Below are 15,780 nucleotides of genomic sequence, written 5' to 3'. Positions count from 1 at the left end.
ACTCCAGTATCTTATCTTTTTATTAAAACAGCAAGCAAGAATGACATGGTACAGTAGTTGAAGATGATCTGAGACTTGAGTATCTTTGTCAATAATCTGAAACAATCTTGTCAAGGTGGTTGAAGCATGTCCTTAGAAACGAGAGTTACAATTAAAATCCTGAAGGTAAAATTGGACATAGATAGTAGCTTCTTACTGTTCCAGTGCTCCCTAAATATAAAAAAAGATTTTTACTAGTAATAAAATTGGTAACTTCATTACTTCATTCATTCTTACGTTCACATCGTTTTAGCCCCATATGTTGTCTACTTTTGCTTCCTCCTCCTTAGGAATCCCACAGTAAGATGTGATCAGATCAAGCGACACCTTCAAAAACACAAACTCAAATAAGAACTACTGATGATTTAATGAACAATATCTGATCACATTTCTTACCTGTGGGGTGAAAATGTGTTTGTAGAGTTTGTAGTGTCGGATATAGTTGCCGTGGATGTACTCTAAGATGCTGGTGGCTTCTTTTAAACTGAAGAGGTTGATGCTGAACGGGGGTCGCTGATGTGGGGGGGAGTGAGAGGCTCAGAAGTCATTTATAATCAGGTAGAGAGACAGACGATAGACTCACCCTAATGGAGTGACACAGAAGGAGCTCCTTGCTGTATTTGTAACACTGATCAATGTTGTTGAGAGGAGTGTCTGCAAACATACACCAGATAAGACATTGTTATTGTAGTCATTTGTTGGCTGGCTTGACCTTGAAACTATTTTTGATTCATTTCAATACACATGAAATATTTTATTCACTGTCCACATGAGTCATAAGATGTTGCTGGACAACTAGAAGAACCCACTATGAGACATGCAGTCAGAGAGGGATTTGAGGTGAGTCTACCTGTGTTTGCCTTGTGAATCTGCTTGAAAATAGACAAGAGAGCTGAGGTTTGCTCCTTTTTGAAGCAATTCTGTCGGCAGAACTGCACAGTTTGGACGTACAGCTCCAGAAGGATGTCTCTCTTTGGCTCAGGAAGGTTGATTTCAAACAAGCGACATAAAGCACTGTGATGAAAACACATTAAAACAAGTTTAATTTCAAACACACTTCTTTTGTTTTTTTTGTATGGACTTGAAATAAGAACCTTTTGAGATCAGAAGTAGATTGTAACTTCTCCATCTCTTCCATGTCCTCGTAGCTCAAATCTGTCCTGTTCACACACAACATTGTGAGGATCACCTACACCGTGTTTATAAAACGATTTTTAGGATATTAATATGAATCTTACCATAGCATTATTTTGGCTTTGAGCACCCGTGGCACCTGAATGTTCATGCAGAGTTTACCGTGAGTGAATATTTATTTGAGTAGCAAACAAAACAGAAAGAAAAGAAACACATTATGTTTTGACGTTAACAAACCATTGCGTTTAGATCCTTATCCATGGAAGTCCCTGGCTTTGGTTCCGTCGAGTCCGCCATTAATGCATTTATAAAGACTAATAAAATAAATTCACTGTGGCCAAACGTGGATTTTAGTCAAGTAAACATTACCCTAAAGTCTCGCGTCCATGTCGTATCCTAGCAACAATTTATACATCTACTTCCGGTGTCCTGCGTCATGAGACTTGATGAAAGTAAACATTTTTTTTCAACCAACTCATGTTCGTTTATTTCTTAGAAATTCACACATTGAATTGATTCTCTTTATTTTGACTTGTATCGTATAACTTTGCGTCATTCATAAATATGGCTTTAATGTGTTTCTGTCAGCTGATGTTTACACGAGTGACGTCATGACGTCAACCATACCATGAATTTCAACATGTGATATACATTTAAATAAATGCATGTAAAAAATAACATAGTGATAGTTGGACACATTAATACAACGCAAAAATTAAGAAATCTTTGTATACTTCAAATTTCAAAACTTGCTCCAAGTTTCTCTTAAAATAATATATTTTACGATAACATTGTTAGTTTATTGCATATTTGCAGAATACATCTTCTTACAGCTGAAAAATAAGCAAGAAGAAAAGATCTGTAACATTATCAGGGCATGAAGATGATCCCCTAAAAGCCTGACATTCATTAGATTCTAAATTATCCCACTTGACCTAACTTGCAATAATTTATTGTGAAAAATATAAAAATGCTTACATTAATGGTAAATATATATATATATATACCTGTATATATATATATATATATATATATATATATATATATATATATATATATATATATGATGTTGTCTCTTTAAGCACAATAGATTTTATGAGTGTTTTCTGAGGTCACCAGGCTAATTGTCTATCACTTGACCAACACATCGACCCCTCGTATCTTTTTTTCTTTCCTACTATTTCACACATCATTGCAATACCAACAACTAGCCCTCCTCTGTGGAACCAATGCTCCTCTAGAAACTGCTGCTTCACTCTGGCTGAACAGTCTCGTCCAGTTTAAGAACATTATCCCTCTTTAATCCACTTTGCCTTCTGCCACATGCAGGTGGACAGTCTGTCAGATGGACCTGTCTTAGAACAATTGGCTCTATTTAACTATAGTGACATATAATTATCCGCCACTCGTATTCCTTTTTCGTCGTTTTACTTACCAACCAGACTTGATCATGGAGGACCCTGACATCCGGCAGCAGAAACTGGACAACCAGGTACAGACATTTGTCAATTCTCAAGCTTTGTTTTGATAAGACGTCGTCTCTCTGTTGCTCCTAGATGCTTGAAAAAAGATCTTAAACTTAGCCTGTTTGTTTAATTTGAAGTTTGAGGACATTGATGCTGCCCAACAGGGATTTATTTATAAATATGCGAGGTCAAGTGTGGTCAGTTTAAGTAATTGCATGGATGCAGCGATAGGTGGCTATGTGAGTGACAGCTTGAAAGAAGGTACAACCAAACAATAATTGGAGGTCAACCTGCCAATATTTGTCTTTTGTTTCTCATTTACACACTTAATTAAGTCAAAGTTCTGGATGTTTTACAGTGAATCATTCAAGATTCAAGATTCAAGATTCAAAGTGTTTATTGTCATATACATCGAGAAACACGTTTCCCTATGCAATGAAATTCTTTCTTTGCCGTCCCTCCACAAATATCGGCGTAACAAAAAAAATAAAAATAAATATAAATATACATAGCAAAAAAGTCAAGATGAAATAACAACAAGAATGTGTAATAAATAAATAAAATGGGTTTTAGACCAAAAGTAAACTAAAGTAAACGAAACAACACCTTACACTAATAAAACTGCAAGTATTTTGAGCTTAATTTCAAAAAGAAAATACTGAAACTGTTTACTTAAGGTTGTACTTTGAACACAATGATGGTGGCTAGAATTTGAACAACTTAAGAATGATTGTTATTTAGTTATTAACAAATGGCCAATACTTCATGTTCTACAACAGAATAGGTGTTAAGTATTAACATTGTATATTTTAGCTCAGGCTCTTGTGTATTTTTTAACTAAAATGAGATAATGTATTTTCGCCGAGGTTTAATTTAAAGTGAGGCTTTGGTCAAACCTCTTCGTTCAACCATTTGTTCTTCTATTATTTTTCGCTTATTCCTTTAAAAAAGCTACATTAGATAAAACAGTGAATCTCCTCCCTGACAGAGATTCCTGTTGATGAAGAAGCAACAGAAGAAAAGGACAGACACTCAAATGGTGGTCGTGAATCGAGATGCCCGACAAAAGACCCGGAAACATAAACCTTCCCGTTCAGACGAGACCCCGCTGTTGATCAGCCAGTCCCTCAGCAGCACCTCTCTGACCGGAGAGGGTGAGAACCACCATTGAAGGATGCCGACAGTAAAGCCTGTAACTCCGTTAATAACTTCTCTTCCTCTCATGTTTCCTGAAGACCAAGTGGAACACGCACATGACAACCCACTGGATGAGATCACGCTGGGGGAATGTGGGCCCACGTCCTCCATGAAACTAGAAGAAATGAATGCAGAGAATCCTGGAAATATGAACTTTGACACTGACGAGGATGAGGTGGTGAAGATAGACAAGGAGGCTACACAGCAAGGAAAAAAGACCAAGAAGAAGGACTTGAAAAAAGAGAGATCCAAAGGCAAGAATTTAAAAAATGTATCTGTACGCCGTATCTGAGGCCAGTGTTATTGTAAGTCACAAATTAACAAGCACATACAGCGGTGGCTAAACTTGACTTACTCAATCCAGCAGCACAAAACAAAACAAAATGAATCTACAATGCTGACATAATAAAAAAAATAAAACCTAAAGAGATAGACGGCTGTGGCAAGGACGGCTTTTTCCTGTTTGGTCCATGAGAGTAGCCCATGAGCCTGTTCAAAAATATATGTGTATTTTTGTACTGATTTATACAAAGCCACTTTGTATCTAGTGAAATCATACTTAACTATTTTATAAAACCAGGAACCTGATAAGAGTATTTGAGTTTTCTATTGTAAAGTATGTCATTTTTTTATTTGGAAGTGTGTTTCAAACCTGAAGTATCCTCCTGGTCACTTAGTAACTTGCATCAGCTTGTGTTATCAAACATAGATTTGCGTCAATCATTCCAAGTGAGCACCAAGAGACAATGTTATAACAATAACATTAGTTAAAAAACTGAGTCTGTAAGATCCCTCTCTTGCACACACTAAGTTTTCAAACAATAACATCCACCAACTTGTTTTTCCCTTCCAGAAGAAGAGCAAAGTGACGAAAAAGAAAAAAAAGAGAAGAAAACCAAGAAGAAAGACAAAATGAAGGAGTCCGATGACACCCAGACGACCAAGAAGACCAAGAAACAAACACAAACAAGTAAAGCTACAATCTGGTTTACATTGTATACATCATAGCACGTTAGTGTCTCATTTTCAGAAGTCAAGTTTTTATCCACTCGCATTGATCCAAATAAACTAGTGAAACTAGTGACCAGGGTGTTGCTGGAATACTGGTTAACATGGGTTAATCATAGAGGTCTCAAGTAAGAAATTAAACTGGTATCATGTGGCCTTAAGTATCACTCATTGGTACAGAAAATTGGGAGATTAAGATATAGAAGAGTTACTAAATCGACAGCTTGATATTTTATTGAGTGACATGAGGGAGGTCTGGTACTCGCTCTACACTGGACATGAAAGTTTGACCAAATAAGTATCGTTAAATTATGAAAGATTATGGTTGAAATCCATGGGTTTTTGAACATTGCTCTGCTGGCAGAGAAGAACAATGAAGAGGCTTCTCCTGATGCTGATAAGTCCGTGAAAGAGGAAGGAAGTTCTGGCAGTAGACATTGTGAAAGCGAAGATGACGAAGAGGAAGAAAAACCTGTGAAAGCTGCCTCTGAATCCTCCAGCAAGAAGAAAAGACTTGACACAAGTACGTTTTTTCTCTACCTCTGCCAGGGGTAACCATTTTGTGGGACTCTTTTTTTTCACACACATTAAATGTTGTTATATACTGTAATTTGTATACAAAAAACACGCAATAATTACCCTTATTAACAGTTAATTCACACAATATTCCACAAAACATGAAATAAAAAAATATATAAATACATTTTTGATCAGAGCCGTGCATAAAAAACAACTGAAAGACAATTTGAAATGACAATTCCCCTTCAGCCCAGTCTCTACAATAACTGACCTATTGTGGCCCCCATCCCGATAAGTTTGAGACCCCTGTTGTAAAGAGTTCATGTGTGTGTGTGTCTAGCCAGGTGCCAAATAAGTGACGACAGCAAAGACGAGGATGTCCAGGAGGAGAAGAAGGAGGGAAAGAAAGGAGAGAAGTCTGTGTCTAGTATGGCATCTCTAAACACTAATTTCAAAGATGGATCTTCGGGCAGTGAATCCAATGAAAGAGTGAGACATCGCCACCAATGAACTTAAGAGGTTCTGGGGTTAACTATGCTTGTTGGGCTTTCACAGACAACGTCTCCGATATCTGTGGAAGACCTTGAGAAGTTTGCTTTGCAACCTGCACCAAGAGATGTTACCATCCAGTGTAGAGTGACCAGAGACAGGAGAGGAATGGAGAAGGGTCTTTACCCCACGTACTACCTCCATCTGGAGAAGGAGGATGGAAAGAGGGTTGGTATTTTCGACCACATTAATTTTACAATTGAAATTGGAATGATCTTGGTCAAGCTTGAAATTTGGTCTTGGAAGCAGCAGTCTGTCCTTTCCCCCCAGAGAGTTCCCCGAGACTACCCAACATTTGTTGAGGGCTGAGACATCAAGCAGAGAACTGTTGGATAAGCTCTCCTGTTACCAGGGAAAAAAGATCCCCCCTGCAGGCAAAAGGATAGGATAGAAGGATCAGCTCCCAAAAGTCTTAGAAGACACTCTCTAGCTTAATGGTAGTCCCGGTTGGAAAGGAGATCCTTCTTAAAGTCTGGGAATATCTAAGGCTCTTTTAACTGGATTGCCATTTTTAAATCTGATTTTACTGTGGATGGCTGATAATTTGTCAAGGTAAAAATGTTAAAAGAGGCAATTTATTCATTTATCTAACTCTGGAAAATTATTATCACAATAACTACCTGGACAGGAGGAATAAAAAAAAGACACGCAACAAAAAGTACATATAAGTGGTCATGGTAGACCCAACAAAGAAACCACTATTGAATATCATGTTGAAGTGACTGTCACTACAGAATATGAATCTTATTTGTCTTTTATTATCCAACTAGGTCTTTCTAATGGCAGGAAGAAAACGGAAGAAGTGCAAAACATCCAACTACCTCATCTCCACGGACCCCACCAATCTTTCCAGAGACACCAGCAGTTACATTGGAAAACTACGGTAAAACTGTGTTTTATAACTAACGAAATCCAGAAAAAGTATGGTAATATAAAGGGCAACTAATGTGTCAATTTAAGTTTGTCTTAAATAGATGCTGGACTCTATTGTACTCATGAGTATGTGTCTGTTTGTACAAAACTCTCTTTAAATATTTACATTGGAAAATGTGGTTAAGCCCCGCCAACTGAACATTTTTCTGGAGATGAATTGTTGTTTACCATAACCACACCCACTCTGCTGTGATTGGTCCGTGTGTCATCAATCCCAGAAGTCTTCACTTCCAAGGGACTCGTTGTATAAACAAAGCAGGGCGTGATTACAACTGGCCGAAGGAGGAGTGAAGAACCATTATTATGTTAAAATTGCTTTATTACAATTGAAGTGATTGGTAAAGCTCTCACCACTATCACATTCTTACTGAGCAAAATCTTTGAATTGTTCAATAAATGGAGCTTAAATTTAAAGGAGCAGAAGAAGTAAAACATGTTTTTGTTTCTGTACAAAGAATAATAAAGATGCAAAAAAACAATGAGTGTATCACCTTCGCCCACCATCACACTGACTGGATGTAACTTGTGTTTTTAGGTCCAACGTTCTGGGCACGAAGTTCACTGTTTTTAATGGAGGAGAAAACCCAGACAAAAAGCCATTCGTCCAGGAGTGTGAAGCGGTGCGGTTGGAGCTTGCAGCCATTTGCTACGTGAGTGCAACACATCTGTGGACGATAAATAATCGATGCCAGTCACTGAGGTCATCGACAACTCACTGGTCATTCTGCACAAACATATGGTTCTTTGTCTTTTTACTTGATGAAGCTCAAGTGAGGAAAATACTTAATACAAAAGACTGTACTGACTGTAGTGTTTCTTTGGGGTAGTTTGGTAGTTGTTGATTGAAATGTGTCAGTTTAGTCATGGGGGAAATCAAACTGTAAACACTATCATATTCAATCACATTCTACTCCCTCACAACAACAAAAAAAATATCTGTAGGAGACAAACGTCCTTGGATTCAGAGGTCCGAGGAAGATGACTGTTATCATCCCAGGCATGCTGGAGAACGAGGAACGACTGGAAATCTGCCCCAAAAACGTAAGTGTAAAATGGCTACAATGCCCTTCTTTAATCAGGCATTTTATTCAATAAGCTTCGTCCAACGACAGGATCAGGAGACTCTGCTGGCTCGCCACGCCAACCACAACACGGACAAACTGGTGACACTGGTGAACAAGTCTCCCAGCTGGAACGAACAGACTCAGTCTTACGTCTTAAACTTCCATGGTCGGGTCACCCAGGCATCAGTGAAGAACTTTCAGATCATACACCCGGAAAATGGTGAGACAAGATTTGGTATTGAAATAAATCAGTAAGTAAGTAAGCAAGTAAGTAAGTAAAGGTTATTTGTAGAGCGCCTTTCTAGACCAGGGTCACAAAGCCCTTTAACAATCAAAAATAATACAAAGTTAATTATATATTTTAAAAGGCCAAGACACAAAAGACAAACACGGGAGTCTCAGAAAATCAAGGAAAAGCCTGAACAAATAAAAATGTCTTAAGATTTTTCTTCAACCCTGGAACCTTATCATCAGGCACAATCACCAGAGTTTCAGTTTTGTCAGTTTGGCTGTTTGATCAGGTGGTGCAAGGACTGTATTGACAGAATGTGTGATACTTTGTTGTGCATTTAGGAATAAAAAAAAGTTATTTTAATCCGTCGTTGTCTTTTGCAGATGATTACATAGTGATGCAATTCGGTCGTGTTGCCGAGGACGTCTTCTCTATGGATTACAGTTTTCCCATGTGTGCCCTTCAAGCCTTCGCCATCACCCTCTCTTCGTTTGACGGCAAACTGGCCTGTGAGTGACCCGAGCTGCCGATCCTCTGCTGCTGGACTCAACCCCTGCACTCAGTTGTATTAATGCTGCCCCCTGTACAGTTTAAAGTCCTCAATAAATATTAGCTTTTTTAAGAGTGTTTTTATTTTTTATTTACATATGATTAACGTCCCTGCTTTAAGAACAACAACATCACTTCACAGTTGAAATGGTTGCTGACGTATTTGGTGTTGAATCATTCATTTTTCAGCAGGAATAAAATAAAAACAAGACAAGATTAATTAACAATTGAGATGATTTAATCACACATTAACTCGCATTAAATCTACTTTTATTTTGACTCAGGAGTACAGATCTGGTCCTCAGGCGTTGAGTTTGACATATTTGTAATAAGATATGTGGGTTATTTTTAATAAATCGTCAGCTCAAGCATACATAGTGCTGTAGATCAAGGGTATCAAACTGGCTCTGGGGCAAACTACGACCGTCTAACTTGTTTTATGTGGCCCAGAAAAGGATTCAAATTAAAAGGCAAAAATAAAATCCAACACCAGATAACAAATGTCAATCAAGATACTTAAAACATGATTAGGACATTATTGAATGAAGATGTTTCTTTTTCAGTCGAGACACGTTTGGACTCACATCCTTACTTAGGAACAGTTATTGACTTATTATACGTTACATTTTGTTTTGGCCTGTGACTAAAATGGTGGATGATAATCTTCCTGTTGTAAGTAAGTAAACATTCCTCAGATCATTTTGGCATTTCTCCAAGACTCTTCCCCTGAAGGGTCTGTTCATGATATATCGCCATCTTATCACTTCCAGGTGTTGATTTGCAGTGAAGGCCTGCATGTTTTCTATCGTGGGAAACTGCCTCCTGATGGCAGAAGACATCCTTTAAATACCTCATTTTCTCTACTTGAAGTAAATGAGATTTTACAAAGCAGTTAAAGGTTCTCCCCTCAGGTCTGCTGAAGTTTATGAGGTTGAAAATAAGGGAAAAGCTAAAATTCCTGAGAGTGGTTTGAATACTCTTAAGGGTTGCGATTCTTTCACTCGGGAAAAACTCAAACAAAACAAGGTCATGTTTTTGGGAAATGTTTCCGTTTCAGATTACAAATCCTCCATCAGAAATGGCAGGCCAATTTTGGTGCAGCACGGATCCAAATATAACCAAGACTATTGGACCAAGCATGGAAGTACCAGATCACAGATAGTTAGGTAAAATGAAAATACATTCTGGAAAGCATCTAGTGTTCAGAATAATATAGACAAACCGACTTAAGATGGTGCACACCTCTATGGAACTGATCTATATTTTAAAACTACCTTAATCCCTAACATCTATGAACAACTGTAGAAGAAAATCCACGTTTATTCATCTAGTGCCTTCTTTTTTTGTAGAAAGTTTTATTTACGCCAACACATACATGACAAAGCACCATAGAACCGTAATGTCTGATACAATAGTCAGCCTCCCGTCCTCCATTATCGTGACCTCATAGCAATCACTCGGAATAACAAAAGACAGCCAAGGCAGCAGATTCTATCATATATTACAGCATGCTGAATAGAAAACCTGGGAAGAATCAGACAGACTAGAGACACTAGTGAGATACAACAGTATAAAAGTGCCATTCATTACACAGCAGTCCAAATACTGTCAATGTAAGAAGCTAATTGAACATTAAATTTGAGGGAGGAAATAAAGGGAAGAAACAAAGGAACAGATTTTTTAGAGAGCAAAATAAAAGACATTTCCTTCCTCGGTAAATGGAAAGCACCAGCTTGAAGGGGAGCTGGTGTGGAGCTGTGTCCCTCGCACCTCATAAGACGTTTTTAAAAAGAAATGACCCGGGTGCTGAAGCACCGAGACCCTCCCAGCCTTGTGCACCGAACAGTGACGAAGAATGAAAAGAAAAAAAAGGGGAACAAGTCAGGAGAGCGGATGGCACAGAATGTGTGTAGTTTAAATACAAGTCTTTAAGCGAGTCCTGATGTGAGGGGACCACATTCATGGTGGCTGAGCGGGGAGGTGATTCTCGGTGACCCAATCCTTCTGCCACAGCTGCCCTTCAACCTTATGACGGAGAGAACTTTTTGGCTTGTGCTCGAACTCTTTTCTCGTATTCTACTCTGTTTTGGCTGTGGATGGAGAGAAGAAAAAGATAAATCAGTTTCGTAAATAAAGATGATAGAAGCATCTGCACTATAAAACGTAAGGACCACTCAAATGATCAGCTTTTCTCAAAAGAGTCTACTTGCCGTTTTAATTAACCAAACAAATGACCGAAGAAGGGAAAACTGGTCAATAAGTGATGGTTCAAACATCTTTTTTGTTTGTACATTCTTACAGTTTTGGCCACCAATTAGCTAAAGTATTTTTTAAGTTTCAGGTTTAAAGACTATTTATGCTTTTGCATTACTAATACCTTTCTCAAGCACAACCAGAAGTAGGGCAGTGACCCTCCATTTATATTGGTATGACTGTTTGTGTCATTTATATTCACCCGTTGACAACAGTTTCATAAGGACAGTCTGAACAATTTTATCAGAACAATTGGAGAAAAGACTTCACAGACAAGTCTTAAAGGGATCGTGTTTAATCTTTTTGGCTCCCTCTAGTGTCAAAACAATGCAACGACCGTCTCGTAAAATATTTGTTTTCGCCGTTAACAAAGTTATGCGTTTATTAATTTACAAAAAAAAGGAATTGATAGTCTTTGTTGAGTTAGTTTATCTTCCTAGTAACTTCAAATTGTCTCTCAGCACTATTTATAAACACAGTCTCTAAAAAAGGGTTTACTGGTCACGAGTATAGACAAAGTTACGTAATGAAGAGCAATGTTCAAATAATAGCTAAAGTTCTAGAGCACGGGTCACGGCTGTTCCAAATTAAACCAACAATTACACAAATTATAAAGGAATAAACTAAAAACATTACGCATTTTATGCATACTGAATAGAAAAATAAGAAAAACATGTCAAATATTTATGTTGTACCAGAGTTGCAGTCCTTCATACAAGTCAGTTTCGTAGCATGCTAATGAAAAGTGATTAGTCTTCCCCCCCTTTCTATCCATGTCTTAATATTTTTAGTTATTTTGCACTTCAATTGTGCAATACATGCTCTTTTTCTGAATATCCTGTAAATAATTATGTGACCTATGCGGTTATACCCACCATAGAACAAATAAAGGTGCACCTCATCTTTCATACTCAAAAATGATGGTCCAAGAAAGGTGAACTAAAGAGTGTAAAAATACCACCGTCTGACTCACTGTTGCACATTTAATAAACCAGGTAACATGTAAATGATTGAAATCTAAATTCCACACTGCTGCCGGATTGGGATTCAATTCTTACCAGTAGATTGTGTAAGCCTCTGCTTGGGCTGGATCCTGGATATTTGGCTCATTTAGGAGTTCTTGGATACCTAATAAGATCTGTTAATAAAAGACAAAGTTGTTACCTTCACTATCCCTTCTTCAAATGCATTGTGTCCAAAGATAGAAACACATGAAAGGTGTGAATAATACAATAATTAACCATTAATGAAAAGACAATATAAATAATGATGCAGTCCAACCTGCTTTATTGTGATGGCTGGTCTCCAGTCTTTGTCCTCCTCTAAAATAGAAAGACATACTGTGCCTGAGGGATACACATTTGGATGGAAAAGCGGGGGCTCAAATTTACCTGCAAAACAAAAATGTTCCATTTAGAATACGCTTTAACCAACCATGCCACATGAAAGACTGACGTTAATACATATTTATGATCATTTAGCAGAGAAACAAAGATAGACATTTGTTGAGGTCATCAGTGACAGAGGTTTAAAAAAAACATTGCTTTAGTAAAAAGCTAGTAATGGTTCAAGGACAAAATACTTTATGACATGACTCTAACTGTCAGGCAGTTTAGTAAATAAAATATTTTTTCAGGAACCAAAAAAAAAAACAACAACTTTTAACAGTTTTTACACCCCTGGTTTAAAATTACAAAACCAGTTTCTGTTTTTAGAGCTCGCCAAATCGTCCCTATTTAAGAAATATTTTCTATCTGCCATTTGCTTCAATTACATGAAACAGGCTGTCATGGATAATTTAAAAAACAAATACAATGTCAGGGCTAGTTTCATTGGATCAAAGTTACTATAGTGAGGTAGAAGATACTATAAACTGTACAATTGCTGTACATTCTGGTACGATCATTTGCACCTGCAGGCTACAGGACTGTTTGTACAGTAACATCATCCGTTCTACGAAGCTGATAAGTAGCATCAACAGGTGACCAAATGACCTTCCCGTCAAACGTTTCAACTTCCTGACTCATGAATAGACCTTTTTGAAGACTGTCAAAACGTGCACAGTACAACATTACTTACATTTTGGAGGTGAAGAGGGATAGTCATCCTTGAACAACATGCGCAACTTGAAGAGGCCTCCTTCCCACGGAGTCTAGGGAGGGAAAAGTTTCCGTCAAATTTCTGCAATAACTACATGTAAAAGAAAATCTCCAACTTTTAATAAAGTACCAAGTAATTTGATATCTAAAAACTTGTGCACCAAGATCCGTCATTTGTAAAGGAGATTGAATAGGTATCAATTACCCCTTTCTTGCCAGGAATTGCACATTCCCAGTTCATGAGGTTCATGGTTCCATCTGGGTTTTTTGTTGGTACAGCAACAAAACCCTGGGAAGACAGAATGAAACGATTAAATTAAAGCTTGACAACAAGACAGAGGTTAAATGCAGAACTGGTGGATTGTTATAACGATAATGGATTAGTTTGCACTTATTTATACAACGATACCCACAACATCCCAAGAATGAATTTTAATCTTAACTGGGGTAAACATTTGCAGCTATGGTGACCACAATCTATTCGACTTATGACCCACCAGTGTACGTTTATGCTTTCATTGCCTTGATTAGATTGCATGAAGCTGGACTCACTGGTGACAGTTGCTGAGAGGAGATCACTGAACAAACTACTGTACATCATGGATGATGACAGTCATCCTCTCACCACTGTCATCAGTGAGCAGAGAAGCAGAATGAGTGCACGAATGCTCCTTCCCAGGTGCAAAACAAATAGACTCAAGGACTCATTCATTCCTCGGGCTATTAAATTGTACAATTCTGAGTTCGCGGGCAGGAGTGGAGCGAAAGTATCATGATGTTCTGTTCTATGATAGTCTTTGTTATTTGTCTTTGATCCATGTTCTTTATCTTTAGACTTAGATTGTATCATCTTATACTATCTCTTTGTTCTTGTTTTTATGAATAATTGCTGTAGTGTTGTGTCTAAGTGGAACAAAACAATTTCCCGAAGGAGACAATCAAAGTTCTACCAAACAACCATTCACACTCATGTCAAAGACAATTTCCACAGGTCCCAATCAACCCCTGTATGTTATTGAAATGTAGGAGGAGACCCCCCTGGAAGACACCCACGCGTCATACAAACTCCACACAGCTCTCTGCCTTTGCTGACCTGGAAGCGAACCTGCAACATTTTTGCTAGGAGGTTGTGTAACCACTGTGCCACCATGGACCTTACAGGAATCTTAAAGTTGTACCAGCCCAGTCTCAAAATAAAGAAACCATATATATTTAAAGGTTTTTTTGAAATACGTACAAAGGGATGGTCCTTCCGCCATGCCTTGCGCTCCTGTGCAAGACGACTTAATGCGATGCCAGACATGGTATGAAGACTCCTGCAAATATAGAAACAAAGACAGGTCAAACAGTTGTATAACTTGTATGCGTTATAGACAAATATACATCTATACACATTATGCATGTGATAAAATCTTGTGATTCCCTTTACAGAAGTATTAGTTCAAATTGAACACTGGATCTAGTTGTGTCCTAAATTACATTTTAATTGTGAAGTGTGCCTCTGACAACTACTGTTGATCCAAGAGTAAAAAAAGCTCACTCATCAAATGAGTTCAACCGTTAATGAAACTGTTCTTTGACCAAGTTTTAGATTCTTGTTTAGGAGACCTCCTGAGGATCAATAAAGTTCTACCTAACCTACAGGGATGTTGACATGGCGAGCCTTGTCAACAAAAACTATGGACTATATTAACCAAATTACACGTTTATTGGGTCCAACTTGAGGAACGGCAATGTACTTTGAAAGTAAAATACATAAGGTTGTCTAAGGAAAGGAAGACAGTGAACGCTGATGGAAATAATGTGGTTTTATTCAACAACTGAATATGTAGTAACAGTTGTTTTTTTTAAAAAGCGCTCGAGCCATGTTTCTATTTCCATAAACAACTTTTATTCATAAATATCTGCTCAAAATCCAAAACTGGACGTATTCATGTGAATTTCCATGAGTTTACAGTTAATGTGTCATTAAAAATCACGCTAACTATTCCTGTCGCCTACACAACATGTTCAAACGACCGGCATGCTAACGGCTAACTGAGTTAGCCGGTGGAGAAGAACGACAACAAGACTCATTACAGAGAGTTCCTTCTGTCAACGTGTTCCACCAGCTGTATACTCACGGTTGTGCCACGATATTCTTTCTCAATATGCCTAAAATGTTCTATTAGAGACGGACAACTAGCCTGCTAGCGAGGTCAGCTAACTCATGTGCGCCAGAGCAGCGAGTCAATACAAACAGGCGCAGTTAGCGGCTGACACGGCCTGGTGCAGCACAGAAAATGCGCAAATGCACTTGATTTGAAACGGATTCTATTTGAACTTAGATCTATCCGGGTTTTTATTTATCCGCTTAAAACATTGCTTCCCAGTAGTGAACGTTAAATCCAGTGGAGGTTCTCGAAGATTCCAGCTGATAACACATAACAGAGTAAAGACAAAAGAGCACCGGGCTAAAGGCGCACTACGGTGCCTCGCAAAACTAGCTTAAAACAGCGCAAAAATCGAAGCGCCGATATTATTACGGGGAATTCCAAAGGCAAAATGCGAACAATCCAAGTGTGATCGTACCTTTCAGTGTGGTCGCTCGGGCTTTAGGGAGTTAAGTGAAATGAATTGATCGTGTTTGAATCTTCCTGAACCGTGTAAAGTTTCCCTCCTGAAAAAAAAACACCCGCTTTGACTCAAGCGCCGCAGAGTATTGCAATCATCCCTCAGCAACTTCCGGCTTCGCTTTA

General features: G+C 38.1%; 3 protein-coding genes across 3 annotated transcripts; 1 reads left to right on the top strand and 2 right to left on the bottom strand.

Moving 5' to 3' along the window:
• Positions 1 to 2: 2 nt before the first annotated feature.
• On the bottom strand, positions 3 to 1,670 carry cfap119 (cilia and flagella associated protein 119). The gene is made up of 9 exons (XM_087793401.1): positions 1,411 to 1,670; positions 1,278 to 1,312; positions 1,134 to 1,199; positions 890 to 1,053; positions 623 to 693; positions 436 to 552; positions 277 to 366; positions 197 to 210; positions 3 to 131 (listed from the first exon to the last, which is right to left on the bottom strand). The coding sequence occupies exons 1-7, from the start codon at positions 1,468 to 1,470 to the stop codon at positions 289 to 291; spliced, it is 591 nt and encodes a 196-aa protein (XP_087649527.1). The 5' UTR covers positions 1,471 to 1,670; the 3' UTR covers positions 3 to 131; positions 197 to 210; positions 277 to 288.
• A 935-nt stretch (positions 1,671 to 2,605) lies between these two features.
• Positions 2,606 to 8,675, top strand: LOC148077592 (uncharacterized). The gene is made up of 12 exons (XM_087794269.1): positions 2,606 to 2,665; positions 3,628 to 3,793; positions 3,875 to 4,090; positions 4,690 to 4,806; positions 5,209 to 5,367; positions 5,704 to 5,852; positions 5,919 to 6,080; positions 6,683 to 6,795; positions 7,381 to 7,495; positions 7,788 to 7,886; positions 7,958 to 8,129; positions 8,525 to 8,675. Exons 1-12 carry the CDS (start codon positions 2,624 to 2,626, stop codon positions 8,656 to 8,658), a joined length of 1,644 nt encoding a protein of 547 aa, XP_087650395.1. The 5' UTR covers positions 2,606 to 2,623; the 3' UTR covers positions 8,659 to 8,675.
• A 1,350-nt stretch (positions 8,676 to 10,025) lies between these two features.
• ube2ib (ubiquitin-conjugating enzyme E2Ib) lies at positions 10,026 to 15,749 on the bottom strand. Its single transcript, XM_087794268.1, has 7 exons — positions 15,614 to 15,749; positions 14,280 to 14,358; positions 13,248 to 13,331; positions 13,023 to 13,095; positions 12,225 to 12,334; positions 12,002 to 12,081; positions 10,026 to 10,780 (listed from the first exon to the last, which is right to left on the bottom strand). The coding sequence occupies exons 2-7, from the start codon at positions 14,343 to 14,345 to the stop codon at positions 10,717 to 10,719; spliced, it is 477 nt and encodes a 158-aa protein (XP_087650394.1). The 5' UTR covers positions 14,346 to 14,358; positions 15,614 to 15,749; the 3' UTR covers positions 10,026 to 10,716.
• Positions 15,750 to 15,780: the final 31 nt, after the last annotated feature.

Source organism: Callionymus lyra, chromosome 6 (assembly GCF_982586985.1).
Source record: "Callionymus lyra chromosome 6, fCalLyr1.hap1.1, whole genome shotgun sequence".
Classification (NCBI taxonomy): domain Eukaryota; kingdom Metazoa; phylum Chordata; class Actinopteri; order Syngnathiformes; family Callionymidae; genus Callionymus; species Callionymus lyra.
The sequence above is the reverse complement of the archived record's forward strand: the minus strand, read 5'-3'. Positions and strand labels throughout refer to the sequence as shown.